Source organism: Triplophysa dalaica, chromosome 1 (genome assembly GCF_015846415.1).
Source record: "Triplophysa dalaica isolate WHDGS20190420 chromosome 1, ASM1584641v1, whole genome shotgun sequence".
Classification (NCBI taxonomy): Eukaryota; Metazoa; Chordata; class Actinopteri; order Cypriniformes; family Nemacheilidae; genus Triplophysa; species Triplophysa dalaica.
The window spans coordinates 15,547,744-15,568,571 of record NC_079542.1 but is presented as its reverse complement, the minus strand read 5'-3'; the positions used below and the strand labels follow the sequence as shown (position 1 = coordinate 15,568,571).

The 20,828-nt window shown below is 40.7% G+C and overlaps 1 protein-coding gene across 8 annotated transcripts in view; it reads left to right on the top strand.

Annotated features, from left to right (window-relative positions):
- Window positions 1-20,828, top strand: part of sorcs2 (sortilin-related VPS10 domain containing receptor 2) — a 150,483-nt gene that overhangs the window by 101,707 nt on the left and 27,948 nt on the right. For all 8 annotated transcript variants that reach the window (XR_008907140.1, XR_008907141.1, XM_056752574.1 and 5 more), the window contains exons 4-5: window positions 18,074-18,238; window positions 19,176-19,249. Coding sequence is in view for 6 of the 8 variants with exons in the window: in XM_056752574.1 (XP_056608552.1) it covers window positions 18,074-18,238; window positions 19,176-19,249 (239 nt within the window). In the remaining 2 variants the exon portion in view is untranslated. The remainder of the gene's footprint in view (window positions 1-18,073; window positions 18,239-19,175; window positions 19,250-20,828) is intronic.

Below are 20,828 nucleotides of genomic sequence, written 5' to 3'. Positions count from 1 at the left end.
CGAAATAAAACTTAAGATGTTCATACCACACGCAATCCCTTTCTTTACATCTTTTAATCCTATGCCTCTGGTGTCTTGGCATCTCCTTGCATCTTTTCTCTTTGGCAGCAGGTTCTCGTTCTTTAACAAAATGTACACAATTAATTTTCATTGAAGATAGCTTTGATATTAAAGCTGGTTTAGTTAAGTTTAGTTTACAATATTTTGGGGAAAATTCACGAAAAATTAATTTTCTTAATCTTATTCATCACTCATAGTCCAGTCTAAACCAGGTAGATGCTGTTTGCACTGAGACAGCACTGTGAAATACCAATTACTCATAAAATCCACTGCTAACCCATGAAAGGTAGACATTAAAAACTGAATTTTATTCTGTTACCGGATTTGCATAATTTATTTATTGACTCAGGCACTTAAACAACATCATCTGTCCACTCTTGTCTCTAGATTAGTTATGAGTAACATTACATTTATGAAGAGCCCCGACCTTCTCCACACGGGTGTTTTTAGGGCAAAGAGTAGTTCATGTAACGGTTACGGACTAAGGGACATGAAAGATTAATTTTTCTCTTTCCTCTCACTTCTGTTTTTAATCTGCTCATTCAAAATTCTGCAGTTTACAGCAGAATATGCAGGACGTGAAAAGGGAAGATGGTGTTAAGAAATCGGCTGAGGTGCTTTTAAAAGATCACCTCCCTAACAGTCTAAATATTTCATTCAAAACACTCTTTCTGTATGACCTGTGCGACAGACACACAAATGCACTTTCACACATGCACGCTACTGAACTGGCATTGAATTTGATATGTCTTGACACACATCAGTATCACACCACAGCCTGGCTGTCTAATCTCTCACCCTGTGTCCGATCGTCTTATTCCTGATGTGATATTTCTCTGTAAGCCAATTCAATATGACACAATCTAGACCACAAGAATAGGTGATATTGTTTTATCCAACAAATGTCAGAGTCAGTGTCAAGCCCCTGTCAACTCAAAACATTGAAGTTACTTATGTAAAAGGTTTAAAATACATTTTCTATATGTAATTGGCTGTACATGAGCATCTGTAAACATAAATCTGCAGCCTATCGAATGGCTAAGCTAATTTCCTGTCATCTCCATTGGCTACAGTATTTACCCAAACAAACATATCCTTGCTTTTTTATGTGAATAAAATCCAAGATTAGGAGTGTGTAAATTTACATGACCATTCATTCATGTGGTCTGACATCAAATTTCTCTCCTCATTAAAGGAGTAATTCACTTTTAAAAAAAATTGTATGATAATTTACTCAACCCCGTGTCATCCAAGATGTTTAAAATTACAGTTTCAGTGTTCTTCAAAGGGCTTTAAACGATACCAGACGATGAATAAGAGTCTGATCTAGTGAAACGATCGGTCATTAAAAAAAATTGTATATGCTTTATAAAACACAAATGCTCGCCTTGCTCTGTTCTGCGATGCGCGTTCAAGACTTCACAAAATACGTAATTACGTAAGTTTTCAACGTAATTAAGTGTTACATGAAGTCATGAACGTGCATCGCAGAACAGAGCAAAGCGAGCATTTGTGTTTAGAAAGCATATACATTTTTTTTTTTTTTTTAAATGACCGATTGTTTCTCTAGATAAGACCTTTATTCTAGGGTTGTCATGGTACTATAAACATGTCTTACGATACTATACCAGCTGAAGTATCTTGATACCAAGTAGTATCACGATGCTGTGCCATATAAATCTAATCTATACTAAAAACACAGATTTAGATAAAGCATTTTGTATTTAATGTAGTGAAATGTAGTGAATACTTTGCACTAGAATATGTTGTTGTGTTAACTGTAGCAATTTAATAAATTGTAGCAAATACTGTAGTGTACTTCAATATTTACTATGATAAGACTCAAAAACACTACTATCTATGAGTTTTAGTAGTTTACTCTAGTAAATACTAAAATACAATAGATCATTTTTCACGTGGGAACTAATTCAAATGTGGGAAAAAAATTCATTGATACAGCAGGCTTATATATATATATATATATAAAGGGAAATATTAGGCTTACTTTAAACACAGAACTAAGACGGCCAGTAGTTGGCGTCTATTTTCCACTGAGTTAGTGAATCATTTAACCAACTCGTTCAGACGGCAATTTGAATCAATAACTCGTCCGAGTCATTCAAAACACATTCATTTAGGAGATAAACAACGCAAAAAAGCAGATGTAAGTGTTCAAATGAATATCAATGTGCATATGCAACATTAATCACGGTACTACGATACTACCGTTTCAAAAATAGAGAGGCATCGCAGGTATTTTGAAGCTTTAGCATTGCGATGCTACCGTAGCACCGGTACACCGTGCAACCCTACTTTATTCATCGTTTGGGATTGTTTAAAGCCCTTTGAAAGGCTTTGCACTGAAACTTTAATTTTGACCTTTAGCCGTTTGGAGTATATTGAAGTCCACTCTTTGGAGAAAAATCCTGGAACGTTTTCTTCATTTCTTTTCGAATAAAGAAAAAAACATAAACATCTTGGATGACAGGGGGTTGAGTAAATTATCATGAAAATGTATTTTGAAAGTGAACTACTCCTTTAAAGACATGGGCCTTGAAGGCCACTGATAAAGCCCTTACAATATCTGTTAGGCGCCTCATTGAGCTTCAGCCAGTGTTTATAATAGTTAATGTTGCTGAAAGATTAAGGGTCTGTTATAGCTGAAAAATAGTTAGCATTTGCTTAGTTGAGCATACAGACAGAAAGCAGTTTAATAAATAAAGAGTTTGGTTCCAAAATAAAATAACTCGTGGAAGGAAGGGCTGGAAGCCTGGGCGTGGAAGGAAGGGCTGGAAGCCTGGGCGTGGAAGGAAGGGCTGGAAGCCTGGGCGTGGAAGGAAGGGCTGGAAGCCTGGGAGTGGCACAAAGGGCTCGAAGCCTGGGCGTGAAAGAAGGGCTGGAAGCCAGGGGGTGGAAGGCAGAGCTGGAACCCTGGGCCGGGCAGGCAGAACTGGAACCCTGGGCGGGGCAGGCAGAGCTGGAAGCCTGGGCGTGGGAGCTGGAAGCCAGTGGAGATCCGAGGTTTTACATTGGCAAGAGACGCGGCATGTTCTGGTTAAGTTGGCATGCCGTTGGCCGACACTGGAGGAGTGCAATGTTCCTCCATCATGTCTGCCACAGTAAATGAGGAGCCACTCAACCGCAAAGAAAAATCTATACACCCTACAAGAGTCCAGTGAGAGGTATTACGTGGCATAGCCAGGCCATATCGAACAAGTTTCATTGAAGTCCACCTGGTCACACAGTTCATAAAACTCGACCACATAATCCTTGATGGTTAGATCTCTTTGTCAGAGACAAACAAGATGATCTTCTGGATTCATGGATCCAATAATTTTATAATTTTGTTGGTCTAGCATTTCTGTGAAGGTTGTTCACTGGTGGCGAGTGTAGTTGAGAATCTCAACTTCTATTTTCTGTTTTCCTCGTTCGCCTGCAGCGGATGTTAGACTTAAGCGTTAATAGCGATGTCAATGTGGATAGTTCTCTTAAGCAAACACAAAAGCATGGCATGAGTGATGTTGAATAACAATGAATAATATTTCTCAGTTAAAAGAGTTTTCTTACATATTTGAAAAGCATAAATAATAGCCAAAATTTACCAAATAGCAACAATCCAAATTATAAAACATAAAGCAACATCAAATGAAAACGAGTACCAGAATTATCAAAGAAATAGATTTATTATCTTGAGTGTATTATAAATACATGAATAAATAAAATTATGCCAATCTGATCAAATATACTTATCAAATAAACAGCGCAAGGTTTAACCATCGGGGAAGCATTGTGTAAACGTAATGAATCTTAGTATTCCTCCTCCCTCTTTTATCTGGGGTTGATGACATGCAACAGTGGGGTAGAGGGATTAAAACGATTTACAGATAAACAGCAACGTTGGCACTTTCAGGCACATATAATTCAGCAAAACATTTGTGCAACACCAGCAAGCATTAATGCAGCATTACCGTGAGAGGACGACATGTTCAGTTTATTTGAGACACCCTTGATGAGAAGAAGGGTCAGAATAGGCGGCAATGGTGTTTCTCTTGCCCAATAGAGGATGTAAACTGTTAAATGTGAAACTTTTTAACCCAAAAAGTAAAGTGTGAAAACGCCTTTAGAGAAATAGAAATTGCTGCAATTTTTGTGATCCTTTTACTTCTAAGTGGTTTTTAAATCTCTATTTTTTATAGTGATACATATTCAAATAACCAAATATTGCCAGAGTATATTCTGTGGATGTATGCAGGTCTGAGTTTGAGTGCAAGCGTGCTGTGCCTCTCTTCTGTGATTTGTCCTAACTTAACTTTTAGTGGCACAATCAAGTTTCTTTCTCTGGTAGTATTTCTTAATATCCTCCCTGGCAATGCACAGTGCTCTTCTGGAAATCAATAATGGACAAAAGATGAATGAGGGCAATTATGATGACAAAAACGAACAGAAAAATACTGGGTCTCCAGTGGACCTCTTTTCAGTATTGGCTGGCAGAGGATAGAGAAAAACAGAGTGTATCGTTCAAGCACTTTTTCTTTTGACTAAAAATGACGTGACCTCAAATAGACTCAGTGTACAATAAGAACATGTACTTTAAAATACCTTCAGGATTCCTGGCTTCCCTTGGATTGAATGTTTTCTGCTTGTGTGCATGTTCAAAGGCACACATGTTTATTTCCTGGGGAGATCCTTCCCCCTGTACCCCTGAACTATTCTTGGCTCTTCTGACTGATCTCTTAATAACCCCCTCTCATTTTCTCTATGGTAGAGTCAAAGCGGAAATCAGAACGGTAATCATTGTGAAAGATGTGGGAAGAGCCGTATCATACCCATATGTAAAATGCCACAGATGAGTGTGTGTGTGTGTGTGTGTGTGTGTGTGTGTGTGTTTTCATGTGCACCCCGCTGATGCCCCTCCAAGCACTGTCATTTTCACCGGTGGTTGCCAGTACAGTAGAGGGAAAAGGAGAGAAAGAGAAATAAAGATGAGAGAGAGGGGAGAGAGAGAGATTCGTATAGCACGAGTGAGAGAGAAGATTAAAAACAAGTATGGTTGAAGATCACTCATTGCAACATTAGTCTGTTATTATAAGTGTGTGCGTGCGTGCGTGCGTGCGTGTGTGTGTGTTGTTTTGCTATATCTATGTGAACAACAATTTCAAAATCCCTGTTAATATAATGAAACATAAAAAAAAGACTTGTGCAAAGTGGTCCAGGTCATATATTAAAAATAACGTTAACCAAGTTCATATTTTGCTTGTGTCTGCAGGTTTCTGTGAGGATTAGGTTCAGGTGTAGTATAATAGCATAATCTGTGTTTGAATGCAAGCAGAATGGGAAATAAATGATAACAGAGAGACAAGGACCACATAGTTCAAAGTAGGAAAGGAAGGAGGCGGGAATGTTAAACAAACTTTTTATCAAAATAAACAAACAATAACATTGAAGTGAAAAGGCCGGCAGCCACCTCACGGTCGACTGCCGGCTCCAAGAACATAATCAAATAATTAAAAAATGTCCGTGCCCGGGCCTCTCTCGTCAGTACTCCTCTTTTCATTTAATACACTTTATTTTGAGCTTTCTTGCTTTCTTTACATTTTTTTATTGTCAGGACACTCTTGAAATCAGGACACATGGTCACTCCAGCCTTCATGCTCCTGACAGCCAAATTAATCATCTGAAAGAAGGCAGCATGAACTTGTCTTATTGCTGTGTCTGGATTTATTACAGGCATGTGCAGTACGTGGACCATTCAAGCTCGGTTTAGTGAGTAAATTAAGAAATTAGATAACATTTAAAATGTAGTTTACTACGATTTAAAATTACATTTTAAATGAAAGAACTAAATCAGCTAGACCGCTTAAGTGATCAACATGCGTTCATGCAGCACCTTCTTATTTTACCCTGACTCTGTTTGGTTGTAGGTGACTAAAGTTACTACTTTAATATTAGTTTCATGCTTTAAAGGTCCAGTGTATGAAATTTAGCAGCATCCCCTCTCGCTTTCGGAGCAATTCGGCAGCACACACGGAACTTAGAAGTCGTCATGTTTCCACTTCTTTGCCGAAGGAGATAACATTTATGGCAACTATAGAAAAAACATGCCGAATTCCACGCAAGTGGACCCGCGGTGTATGGATATAAATAGCTCATTCTTAGGTAATAAAAACAGAACGCTTCATAATGTAAGGTCTTTAACACCTATGAAGACATAGTTATGTATATTGCATTGCATTTTTGTCAATAGATCCTCCAGAAGAATTCACATTGGACCTTGTAAACTGATACACTATTAGAACGATTGTCTTCCAGCACTCTTTGTGATATCTACACTCATGTCACAGCAACAGCAGTGAAGAAAAAGAAAGTAAAGATGACATTGCAAAAACATTTGAAACGGAATGCTGTTGCCCACAAATGTTTTATCCTGGTCTTCTGGTCGATTTTTCTTTAGGAAGGCTAACCAATTGTGTGTTCCACTACCGGCAGTGATCTAGCGCTTATTGAGTAATGCCATTGTGTTGTGTCCCTCGGGCCTCTGTGCGTATCTCACGCTTTTTTCAAATATGCAGTACACTGTCTCGCTTGGCTGCCTGTCTGTTGACAGTCTGCCGGGCAATAGGTGTTTTACTGACACAGTTATTGAGAGAACCCATCGGCCGATTGTGGGCTTTTTTCATCTTGGTGTGAGGTCCATTATAGCAAAAGGAAGACCGAGACATCAATGCTGTGTGGTACAACAAAATCGTCTCCTCAAAATGCAAAATCAGATACGAAAATGTCTATACTGTAGACAAGCATGCTGTATCACTAAATTATTGTACGATTTAAGAATTTATTTTAATACACTTAGAAATGTACAGTAGTAGACACTTAAATATTTGTATTCCTTTTTATTGTAAATCATCTCAATGTGTTTGCTTCACTGTAAACATCGGTATATCTGTAACAAAATAAAAACAAACAAACAAATAAAAACATTTTAATATTTTAACAACTAGATGTTTGAACATCAAAGGCTGCAAAGCTTATGTATGTGTGTTGGAGTATGTGAGTAATGACAGAATTGCAATTTTTGGGGTTACTATCCCTTTAAATGAGACTCTAGTCGGCTATACGTATGGACTTTGCGGTTTAATTTTTACATTCCTGTCTCTATATTTGAAAATAAATCTCTTGGCATGATCTTTCCCTGCCTGCCTCTTTCTGAGCCTCTGTCACTTCCTCTGGGCACTGGCGAAATTTCCTCTACCCACTTGTTCTCTTGACATCAGTAATCCATTAACAGCTGTTTGTTACAGCTGTACAAATACAAGAACATTTGCCAGTTGTCTACTCGCATACATCACGAATAAGGAAAGTGAGAACAAATAAGATGAAAGGGGTAGAGAGAGGGAGACGTTTGACTAATGATGTTTCCACGTGAGCTAAGTTCGCTTTTATTGACACAATTGGTCATTATTCCACCTATACCTCTCATCCAAAACGAGCAAGAATGTTTGAATTGGATTGTCTCCCACTCTCTTGACTGGTGAGAAGTGCCTGGGGACAGCGGTCTCCACGGAGACCACATGGTAACCAGGGTAACCTGGCCTTTGACACTAGATGAGTTTTCAGAGGAAATGGGATGAACCTTCGGGGCGGTAAAGAGGGCGCCTGTCTTCACCCGCACAGTTTTATTGCAGAGCCGAAATTGCAAATAATGCTTGGTTAACATCACACACATTAGTTTAACTTTCAACACCCTTTCGGTTTTACTAAACAGTTTCACTGCATGTGTCCTGACACAGTATAGCTGCTGCTTTCTCTCAGAGCAAATCATTCAAGTGCATGTTTTCTCTGTCAGAGGGGCTTCACATCCTGCTCTCCATCTTCTTGTCTTCACTCGCTCTTCTACTTCTACTCGCAAAGTGCACTAGGACTGATCGGGAGAGGCTGTCTTGATGAATTATAGCCCTTATTACTATAAGCAGAGGTGGTGGTGGTAGAAAGGTTATTAAATAACAAAGCCTTGCTCTGATCTAGAAAATCTAACTCAGTAAACTCAAAAAGGAAGCATATTTCATGGAGGAGCCTTGTTGTGTGGTAGCTGGTATTATACTTTTTAAATATACTAAATAAAATTGAATTGAATTCTGCAGTTATGCTATATTTTCTGCTTGTGTTTACACCTGCTGTCCGTTTGTAAGGTCCTTCATGACATCTTAAAGTAAATCATTCTTCACATAATACATCAGGAAATACATCTCTTATCCTTTACCCTCATTCTCTGTCCATCCCCAGTAATACCTCCCACAGCTTTTTATTTCTTATTCTCATCTCTTTGACCTCTCCATTTTCATTATTCTCCTGTCTGGAAATGGAATACGGCAAAATAATCTCACCATTCTCAGGTTTAACATGATGGTTCAATAAAAGCTAAATGAAATGGAAAAGCGCTTCTCGAATAGAGATTTGCTGATACATCAAGCAAACAACGTTCTATTTCATTTTGGGCAGAGTGAAAGGTCAACCGTTCATTTTACCCAAACTTCTATTTATTCATTTCATCTCTCCCTTGCTCTTCCTCTCTTTTTGCACACATTTAAACTCAGTCTTTCTCTCAGTCTGTGTGCAGCCATCAGGATTCAAATTGACTGTGGATTCAAATTGAGTGAAGGGCTCCTGTTACATTTATACATAAATCATCGGTCAAACAACAGAAGGTATTCTATCATGAGGATGCATATTTGGCTCCGTGAGATCGGAATTGAGCATTAAGCTGTTTTCCCTCAAACTAAAATTTCACCCAGTCATGCAGTATAATCTTTAATAGATGATGAAATGATAAGCAAGTCTATTCAGAGGTGTACTGTACCTGTGTCTGTGTGGCCGATGAACGCTAGGACATTACTGGCAACGTTTGTGTTTGCTTTTTATTCCCCACAAACCCTTCCTATGAGAGAGTTCCTGTATTTATTATAATCAATCAGATATGCTGAAAGGTTTGAGCGTGCACAGCCCCTTCCAAAAAATATCAGCTTGTGTGCACCTCTGCCAAGACACGCAGAGTCCGGTTTTAAACTGTTTGCTTAATACCGCTGAGGGTAGTAGAGCACTAAAACATTTCATGATGAATATAGTGTGGTGGGATTGAAGTTATAAATGCAACTAGACCTCGTTCATGTTGTAGCTTTTGATAGCAGGTGAATGGCTGAGGAGGTACCGACTGAACCAGGAAATGGAGAGTTGTTGAGATCAAGTAGCTCTGCTCTTTAACAGTTCTGCCCTTTAAGAAAACTACACTTAACCTCCAGTTTCCACAGAGGAACTGTAGCTGTAATTAATGTAACATTCTCTAAAAATCGCTTTCTAAAGGGCAAAGTCATAATCTGTTGCTATAGTATATATTTCTAACTGGGCTTCCAGTGGGATACGGAAGCACAGTGCAATTTGTTTTTGTTGTAGGCTTGATGTGAATTGAAGGGACAGTTAATCTAAAAATGAATATTCGGTCATCATTTACTCACCCTCGATTTGCTCCAAATCTGTTCAAATTTCTTTATAACCAAACAGTTCTCGGCCACCATAGACTTACCATAGGTGGAAAAAGTACAATGGTAATCAAAGGTGCCCCAGAACTGTTTGCTTTCCTACATTCTTAAAAATGTCTTCTTTTGTGTTCAACAGAAAAAAGAAATGTATATATTTTTATTAATTTGGTAGTCAGTGGTGTTCAAGAACTGTTTGGTTACAAGCATTCTTCCACATACCTTTTTTCTTTGTCAGAACAAAGAAATTTATACAGATTTGGAATAACTTGAGGATGAGTAAATGAAGACAGAATTTTCATTTTTGGTGAACTGTTCCTTTGAGAAATTAAGGAAACGCTGTTCCCTATCAAAAGCTACACTCGATGCTGCGTTCCAAATGCTATGGGAGAAAAGTCTTTGTTCGACCGGTTGTGAAGCACGTGTGTCAAACACGGCAAAAATTATTTTGGCTTAAAATAACATAGGCAGGTGACATGGCTATTTACACCCACACCTGCCACTTAAAAATATGCTTGAATGCGGACGCGTCATCAGGTTCTTTTTTCTTCAAGGACCGCTTTGTGTGTGCGTGTGTGTTGTGAGGGAGAAGTCTCCCTCTTTGTTGTATTCTAAGTCGTTCAAAAGAAACAGAGAAATATATTACCAAGATTCTTACACTAGTGACCAAGCACTTTCTGAGTTACTTAGCCTAGTGTAAAAATAAGGGAAAAATAAATAAAACTATGGCTGACTCGGATCGTAGATGTGTTCCTCCCTGTGAGAGGATCCTCTCCGATTTCCATAAGCATGAGTTCTGCTTTGGCAGAAACCTCACTCCTCCCGTGTTTATGTGCCATTGACGTCGATTTACTTAACGATCATTGGCGCAAGGACACGGGGATACACGGCGATGCCCAGGGTGGAAGAGACGCTTTCCATAAGCATGAGTTCTGCTTTGAATGCTTGGGGGCTGACCATGCCACCCAGGGACTTGAGGGAGAGTGTGAATTCTGTGATGTTTTTGAATTCAGAGTTCTGCGTGCTCAGCCCGCCTTTTTTAAACGAGACCGAGCCACCTCTTCCTCATCCTGGGGCTCGCGGTTTGATCTTGCTGAGGCACGGGAGATGGATCCGTCCGCTTCTCCTGTTCATTCGCCGAACGGCGACGTCCTCGCGTCTGGTTCTGGTGTGTGCCCCGGCACTTATTCTGAGCCGGCGGAGGACGAGGTTTCTCTTGTTTCTGCGGGGTTAGATAGCACCGCCTCGGAGCATTCCTCTCACGATATTAAGTCGATTGAGGATCTACTCGGGGCGGTAACCAAGCCAGTCGACAGGTTCAAACAACTCGACTGGCCGCAGGCACAAGAGGCCCCCAAGGGTTCAAAGCTTGACGACAGATATCTGTCTGGTGGCCGGAGGGATGAGCCCCAAAATCAGGCTCTCCATTTCTTCGAGGATCTCGCTCATGGCAGAAACCTCACTCATCCTGTGTTTTCGTGCCATTAACATCGATTTACTCAACGATCATTGGCTAAAGGACACGGGGATACATGGCGATGCCCAGGGTGGAAGAGACGCTGGCTAGCTATCTCTCCCCTGGGACGTCGTCATCCCTGAAAAAGCCTTCTCTTCCCACCAAGCCTTGCAGAGTCACATCTGCGTTGGTGGGAAAGGCTTTTCAGGCAGCGGGTCAGGCTGGTGCTGCCCTGCAGACCATGGCAGTTCTGCAGGCGTATCAGGCTGACCTATTGGATGATGTCAGCACTGGCAGGGTTATTGACAAAGCAGCGTTTTCATACCTATGCTGCACAACAGATTTGTCTCTCCGCTCAACCAAGCAGTCGGCCCATGCCATAGGCCGTTCTTGGTTGCTGCACAGAGGCACCTGTGGGACAGGGAAAGAGCCGTCCTACTTATGCCCCGATCTCGCCTTCCAGACTTTTTGGTGTTGCGGTTAATACCGTTGTCACCAGGGTCCGGGAGGCTAGACGACCAAAAGAGGCATTCGTCAAATATCTACCCCCTGCTCGCAGAGGCAGGGGAGCAGCCCAACGTCCCCCTCAGGCCACCTCGGGAGGGCCGGACCTGAGGCGCTTTATCACTTCTAAGGAAGAAATCTTGAGACATGTGTGCCCGGGACTGTGGGATTGTGCCACAGTCCAAGAGAAATTAGAGACTCCATTTCGGTACCCTCACAGGGCCGCTTTGCAATCTCCGCAGCTCCCAGCATTTCGGGGATTAGCGGTCTCAAAAGTGCTAAATATTTGATCGTCTCCTGCCACACTTCAGGGAACCTAATGTCTGGCATCCCCCCAACAGGACGAAGTGTCGACATTGATACCCCTTTCAGAGAAGCTGTCAGTGTGGAAACTACTGCCAGGTATCTCTCCATGGGTAGAAAGGGTGTAACCAAAGGCTACAGAATTCAATTTGCATATCGCCCTCCGCATTTCAACGGTGTGGTCTCCACTTCTGTGCAACCGGAGAGAGTGCATCTGTTGACACAAGAATTACAAGCTCTGCTGGACAAAGGGGCCATAGAACGTGTTCCCTTATCAGATATGAGGCTACCATGTCCTAGTGCGCGTGGACAACACTTCAGTAGTCTCGTACATAAATCACCAGGACGGACTGCGGTCGCGCCACCTGAACAAATTGGCCCAGCAGATTCTGCCCTGGGCAGAGGGTAAATTCCTGTCCCTCAGAGCGATTCACACCCCGGGGCATATGAATGTGGGAGCAGACTTGCTGTCCAGACAAGCTGTGACAAACGGGGAATGGAAACTCCACGCTGAAGTAATCAAACAAATCTGGGAAAGATTTTACCAAGCAGAGGTGGACCTCTTTGCTATGAAGGAGACAGCAAAATATCCCCTCTACTTCTCTCTGACTCATCCAGCTCCCCTGGGTCTGGATGCGATGGCCGATACGTGGCCCAGTACGTGCTCTTCAGACTTACGTCCACTGCACGAGCCAGTGGCGTAAATCAGAGCAACTTCTTATATGCCATGGGGGCCGCAACAATGGGGCGGCTGCAACCAAGCAAACAATATCACATTGGTTGAGGGCTGCTATTGCTCTGGCCTATCAAGTGTGCTTGATAGGCTATGAAGCTCGTGGTCAAGCTTCATCTCTAGAAATCAGAGTTCATTCCACAAGGGGGGTTTCATCTTCTGTGACCTTAGCAAGAGATGTCCCCTTGCAGCAAGTGTGTGATGCGGCGGGCTGGTCCTCTCCGCACACATTTGTCAAATTTTATAGTCAGGATGTCCATGCCACTCCAGGCTCACGTGTCCTGGAGTCTACATCCAAGAGTCATATCTGAGGCCTCCTCTCGGATTGTGCACACACGTCACACAACATTGGGGGGTCCAGAAACTTCCAGTGCGGCGGCGTTGGTATTCTCGTTCCCAAAGCGTTTGAAACGTAGCATCGAGTGTAGCTTTTGATAGAGAACGTCACCTGCCGAGGTAATATAAAGACAAAATAATTTTTGCCATGTTTGACACACGTGCTTCACAACCGGTCGAACAAAGACTGTTTTCCCATAGCGTTTCAAATGCAGCATCTCGTTCCCGCTTTTTCAGGGTGCAGGGTTACAGCCAAGTAACCCGAGACGTTTGCAAAAGATGACTTTCTTACTTAGTCTTCTTTTCTTTTCTTATTTTCAAATAAAAATGTCTAAACATTCTTGAATCACAACGCATTTTCTTGAAGAGCAAACTGACCTAAGAAAATAAGTATTTTTTTGAGTCAAAAATATGAGATTTCAGTGAATTTGTGCTTGAAACAAGACTTATTTTCTAAGGTGATTTCGCTCATCAAGAAAATGCATCTTGGTTCAAGAATTTGTAGACATATTTACTGGAAAACAAGAAAAAAACACTAAGTAAGAAAGTCATTTTTGCAGCGTATTCAGTCATCTGTCCAAAGAGTATTCAAATATAAACACAGCTCTATCTTTATCGAAAGTCCATTTGTCAATAAGCAGTGCAGTTGCCTTCAAAGTGTCTGTAATGTTCTAATGTAGTTATCAAACAAAAGACAAAATCACAGATGGCTCTTTTTGCACGTTTAAAGTGGTGGGCTAGGATTACTCGCTCGGATCCCACTAGAGTCAGAATCAGAGAACCCCCGTGGAGACACGGAAGGAGATTAAACTCTCCCTGCGGAGAATCTGTGCCATCTTGACCCAAACAGACTGTCTGGTATTGGCGGATACATACAGTATGGAGGAATATCTATCTGTTCGTTGTGTTATGTGATTGGCAAGGGTCTGTCTGGTGATACAGATCATGCTTTTGCTCTCTGCTGTGATCACTGCGTCTGTTTATGCGTTCATGAGATGTGTCGGAATCACGGCTTGATCCACAGTCATTTAAGCTCCGGCTTCATAATAATGCAGAAACGATTGATCCCAACGGTGACTCCGAACCACAGATATAACAGGCGTTAATTAATCTACTTACATAATTGAGCTATTATCCAATGGCCCAATTCCATTTCAGCCCTCCAACTACCACAGAGAGGGGATCTAAAAATCTCACTTTCAAAAGACTTTTGTCCTGTCCCTGCTGCATGTCATAGTTGAGTTGAGTTCCAGTCTGTTGAACGTTATTAATAGCGAGTGTCTCCATGAGCACATTTATGATCAATATGATAACAGCTGTCTTTGCTTTACAGATCTTAAAGTTTAATAGTCCAGAATTAATATTGTAAGATGATGTATTTCCATCACTCGTTGTCCTGCTTAGAAATTAAACCAAGATGAGCATTTTCAGCACATAGGGTTAATGTTCTGTGAGCCTGCTTGCAATACTTGTCCATTAATTTTCAGTCACATAAGATCACAGTTACACAAGCTAAAGGTGGAGTTGAATTGTGTCATGCAACAGAGGACGGGATGAATGGACAACTGAAACAACCACTGTGATATGCGTCATTCACAACTGGATTGTTCAAAGGAATTAGTCCCCAAATAAAGAAAATTCGATCACCATTTACTCACCCTCTTGTCATTTCAAAACCCATATGACTTACTTTCTTCTACAGGACACGAAAGAAGATATTTCTGGTAAAAGAATTCTGGTTGCGGTGGTACCCATTGACTTGTAATGGCTTTGGGTTTGTACAATAAATGTAAATGGGTACCACAGTTGTTTGGTTACAAACACACTTCAAAATATCTTCTTTTATGTTATGCTGAAGAAAGCCATAATAGTTTGAAATAACAAGAGGGAGTAAATGACAGAATTTTTAATTTGGGGTGAACTATCCCTTTCATAATGCGCCTTTAAATGTACACAACAGGTCCTTAGGGTACAATAATGTACCCAACATACATAAGTGCATGTCTTGTATACCTGTAAAGATACAAAAAGGAATGGAAAGGTACAGTTTTCTGCTTTTTTCTGACAGTGTATGTTTGCAGCTGGGTTTGTTTTGAGTCCATACAAGTCAAATTAGCAAATTTATTCCAATATCATTATTTTCCACTGCGGTAAACCAAAACCTCAATGCTGGCTAACTATAGAAATGAATTGCATAATATAATATATATCAAAGCCATAATAATATATATTAATCATCATAAGCATAACTTTTCCCACAGTTCAAATATGATGAATTGTAATTGTAATATATAACACTACACCAAAATACATGATTCCTGGAAAAACATAAAGCACAGTAGCTGAAGTGCAGTTCTCTATATACTTGTTAGAAATTGTGTTACAGACACAGAGGGGTGACAAGTTTAACTGGCATTTAACCATTTTGAAATTATGGGATAATGTATAACTGACTAGCAATCCCATGTGTCTATGTAAACACTATCTAGCATTGTCCCTACAACACAGTAATAAATGCTACACAGTATCCCCTCAGCACAAAGCTGTGATTATACCCAGATCCAAACATTATAATCCCTTATTTCTTTTGTCTTCGGTGTTTTCATGGGCCTGTGTCCCTGGTGTAGGTCTTTGATGTGTGGGCTGTTCTGTAGTCCAAGCTGAGCCATTATGACAGGCAGGAGGGACTTAATAACAGGGCTTTCACCCTGAGCATGCTCCTGACAAATTACCTGTGTGAGACCTGGATTTAGAGAAGGGTCAGTGAAAAGATCACCCACACACAGACATACACAGACATCACACATTGCCTTTGTCTCTACAGAGGGAGTCTCTGCACTAGCCTCTGTACCCTTTCAATGTAACCTGCTGCAGTAGATATACAGTAATGTATGCTTAGTGTTTGTTCACGGTGTATGATGTTTGTGGGTGAATATTTGCATTTCTTACATTGTGAAGAGAGAGAGAGAGAGAATATATGTGGATATGCATGATGTCATCAGCTTGCTTGTCAGCGGTGAGGCGGTCTTTAAATCCGTGCCACGAACCCTCAACCCAATGTCTGCTGAGGGCTCTCACACTAAAAGAAGAATCTCTCTCTCATCCCTTCCATGTCATTCTCTCTCCCTCGCTCTTACTCTCTCTAACTTACCGTGATAAGTGCATCAGGCAGAGCCGAGGCAGAACGCAAACCCTAGAAGGTCTCAGTTGTTTCAGGAGATTTCAGCATTCAAACAGAGCTGCGAGATTCTCCCCTCGGCTTTGAGCCGATATTGAAAATCTGCCGTCGCCGCACTCACTTCTGTTCGAGTCTCTTTTGTTCCGCAGGCTGAGCTCAGGTGCACAGAACGGGCCTCTCTCACTTTCATCACCTCTTCGTAACTCCATGCTTCTCATTGTCTTGCGCAGCGCAGACTGGATATCAAAACTGCCAATTTGCATATGAAATTGAGTGGAAAGGAAAATTAGTCGAAAAACGGGGAGTTAAAGCAGCCGCACACACCTGCACAATGCGCATGTTTGCACCTTCTCGTGTGTATTCTGTCGCTCTGTTTACAATGTTCTCGCATGGAAATGCTCAGTGGAGTGTTTGAATGATCAGCTGGTTTAGAGCTTTGTGCAACCGTGAATATTACACCTATTCATTAGCATGAATAATTAGGTGGGAGCAATCATGTGGTCTCTTGAATGTAAATAAACGTAAAGCCAGACATTTAACAGTACATATTAACGTACATTAGCAATATAAAAGCACTGTCAATACAAGCAAGAGGAATGTTCTCGTGCTTTGTATCAAATGGTGTGTGTGCTTTTTTCCACTTGCATGTGTGGTGGTCTTCCACACTGTTTGCTGTTTGTGTCTGTGTAAATCCTCTAAGCTTTCCCTAGTGTCCTCCATTCAATCAAAAATTGACATTACAGAGCTTAATTCTATCTAAAGAGAACTATGTGACATGCCTATTGTGAGAGCGGATCCGTTTTGGGATATGTAAGAAGATTATTTTATAGATTACATGACCTAGACATTCACTTTATTGTGTCTCTCATTCTGAAGTGGCAGCCAGATGTCACAAAGTCATGATTAAGCTCTTTAAATCTTTCCCAGGTGCCATCAGCCACCACATTCTGTTATTTTACCAGCCTTCATAGCTTCTTCCGACCCTGCCAGCTTGCCCTGCTCCTCAGGGACAGGCGCAGGATGTTGTTTGATGGCTTTTATCCACAGACCACAAAGGGGGCTCTGTGCTAAACTCTGCGAGTTTTTGCTGTAAGAGGGAAGTTTTACAGAGAGGAGATTCTTTCCTTTTTTCCCCAGAGCCTTTGTTTTGGGATGGATAACTTGTTTCACAGAGAGTTTCTCTGTTTGGCAGACCCCATGCGGATCCCAGCTTGTTTTCCTGGACTGGCGCAAGTGGCAAACTCGCATCACGTTAGAGACGCTTCAGCGCACAGTTGGTTGAACAACAGCACCACTCGAAGGTTTAAGAATGATCTGCAGCCTAAGATCATGTTAAGGAGATGACTGACAAACTTGTCAAGTTGTTTGTAAAATTTGTGTCTGTAAACTAAAACATTAAATATGGAATGTGTGTTCAGTAGATTTATTCCATGTCATTTCTTGTCAGAAGATATTGTTTCAAGGTGTTTGTTCCAAGCATCATTGCCATAGTTTTTATGGATTTTGGCTGTCACAGTTGTTTCTGTCACTTCGTGAAAGATTTTGGTTCTGTTTCAGGTCTCCTTGTTCTGACAGAAAACTCACTGGATTATTAGAGAAATTATTAAGAAATTATTTCATTATTTATTCACCCTTATATGACTCTTTCTTCTGTGGAACACAAAAGAAGATGAAAAATGTCTGAGTGGTTTTATGGGCATACAATGCAAATCAATGGGGGTCAATGTTGTATGTTTACCAACATTCTTCAAAATATCTTCTTTTGTGTTCTGAAGGGAAAAAAGTCATACAGGTTTGGAATGACACAAACATTTTTGGATGAAATATCTCTTTAATTGTAAAGAAGACTGTTTGAAAACCATATTGATATTTTCTTTGACACTCTTAAAATCAATAAATCTTGATCAAATAAAACCTTTTTGTGTCATAGACTGTACATTAATACACCTTACTGACGTTATTTTTTGCATTCGTAGGTGATCTTGGTGGGCTCCAACATTAATGAACGTGACCAGATGTTCTTCATTAGCACGGATGAGGGCTCTTCTTTCCAACGGCAGCCCGTCTCCTTCTCAGTGGAAACTCTCCTCTTCCATCCATCCGAGGAAGACAAGCTCCTGGCCTACAGCAAGGAAACGCAGGTCAGTTGTGAAAGCGCCATTCATTGCGTAATACAATCAAGCAAAACACAACGGTTATTAATTTCCACAGCGGTGAGGCCGATTGAAGGCAGCGTTTTCTTGGCAACCGTGTTTACATCCAAACCGATTGCTTCATATCATATTTCTTCATTTCAGCCGCATGTTTGTACCGTTTTTTTTGTCAGGCTCAAATGCTTGAATTAGTCTGTGTGGCTGTCTCGGTATTAATGATTTGGGTCTCGCCTAGCTGCCCTGACCTACTGTTCTCAATATATTTCTCACCCAGCTATTGTTTATGGCTGTGCTTTCTGCTCTCCAGCATATTGGCATGCTCATTATTAGAGTTATGAGCAGCACTGTTTGGCCTTCAGGCCATGGTTGTCTCTCGCTAAAGAGCGTGTTTACATTGTTAACGGCTCGGTGAGCAATGAGGCAAGAACTGTGTGTGTTTTTGTGTTGTTGATGAATTGCCGAAACCTCTACCGCCTGCAACACAATGTAAGCAGTGCAATTTATCATCTTTGAGATTAAATGGGAAAGACAATAAAGAGGTGTGTGGTGAGTTGGTTGGTTTGATCGTGAATGTGCATTTGTCTGTTTGTGTGTTTGTTATGAGTTTGGTGCCCACAGTATTTTCCGTGTGACTGGTGGTCAATATAATCTCATTACAGGGATGATCAATTGGGGTGGGACGCATACACAAACAAATGCGGCGCACACAATGTGTGATTTCAGTATGGACAGTGCTAACAGCAAATCTTTATTGATACAGTATTACTGCATATACAGTAACTCAGTCGTTCAGTTCTCACGATGGTGAGAATTTGTAAAGTGTGCATTAATCTTATTCTTGCCCAAAATCAATATTATGACCGTAACGTAAAGCTATCATGTTAAAGGATGTAAATTGTGTGATTTATTTCTCTTTCTGTTGCAGCTCTATGTCTCCACTGATCTTGGACACAAATGGACTCTACTACAGGAGCGTGTCACTAAAGACAGAGTTTTCTGGTAAATCTAATTCTTCATGTTGAGTACTTTAAGGGATAGTTCAGCTAAAAATGAGCATTTGTCCTTTGACATTTTACATATCGCTGCTGATCTTCTGAAACTTTGTATCTCCATATTTCATGATATTATTTTTTTAAATAATAAATCATTATTAGACACCCTTTATGTTTGTCACTGGGTTTTGCAAATATCTAACCAATAAGAAGTGCTTGTCAACTTTGACAACACAGGATCTAATCATTTAAAAAGGGCTGTTTTTTCCATTTCCATACCAAACTATTCCCTTAACTCCAGCACTCAGTTTTTAGCTGTAGATGGTTTCATTGGCCTAAAGTTTACTTCTGCTCTATGTTTTAATATAACAATTTATTTTGTGTTAAATTTATATTCATATTTTGTTGGAAATAAATTGTATTGAAAGGTCTAACAGAAGTTAAATTTGGGCCACATAATGTTTATGTTGTTGCAGCTGACATCGTCTATATTGGTGTGTTTTATACTTTTTTCTTATTTCTATATATTTATTCTTTTTTTTGTTCTTTACCTTTCACCACCTTTAACTCTTCTTAATATTTTCTCCGTCCGTTCCTCATTTCTCTCCTCTTCCACCATCCAGCAATTCCAGGGAATTCAACCCCTTTTTATTCTTTTTGTATTTTCCATTCCTTCTTACACTGGTTATGGTTCACTGCTGCCACAGCTAGGATTTAGGGCCTGGACAGGAGTGATTTATTTCTCCACCCAAACCAGTCTTTCTGTCTGACCCTCTCTTTCTCTTTTTTGATCTTTTTTCCCTGATCTCTCTCTCTCTTCCACTGTCATGCCACTCCCCACCACTTCCAACCAGAATCACCTACACACGACACTGTTTAGCATAGCCCGTCTGCGGTTGATAGTGATGAACGATCCATAAGTCAGCTTTGTGTCACCACCAGCAGTAGTAAACCACATCCAGCACATGTTTTAGTTGGCTGGAGGTTTTACAATGAAATTTTAAATCCAAAGCTCCTTTTACTCAGCAGCAGGGGGTTCATAAGGGTCGTACTCTTGCCCTCTCTACTGTCTCCAGACCTCTTTAAAAAGTCTCTGAGAAGAGACGATGGAATGGGGTTCATAGTGAGGATTGCTGTTCCTGTCCTCACTGTCTGCTCCCTCGCTCATAAAACACAAGAAAATAGACGGCATTAATCACTATGGGTTTAATGCACAGGCTTGCTATCAGGGCGGGTGGTCTGTCAGTGTGGTCAGCAGAGTAGCCTCTGGCTCTTTGTGGGATGTTGTGACATGATGGTCAAGCCGCTTGCAATAAATCACTCCGGAGCGAGATTATAAATGGATTATACTGCTGTTAGCGTTTTTATGTAGTAACCATTGCAGAGGGCTGAAAGAAATGAATTACAATTGAAAGCCATTTTAGTAAGCAAAGCTCTGATTTCCTATATGTTTAAAAATTAACATTGAAAGGGGAAAATAATGAATTATTAACAAATGCAAACACTTTCAAATGTCTTATATACACTTTTAGTGATCTACATGAACACAGACACACACACAGTTGATATCGTGTACCTAAACTGCT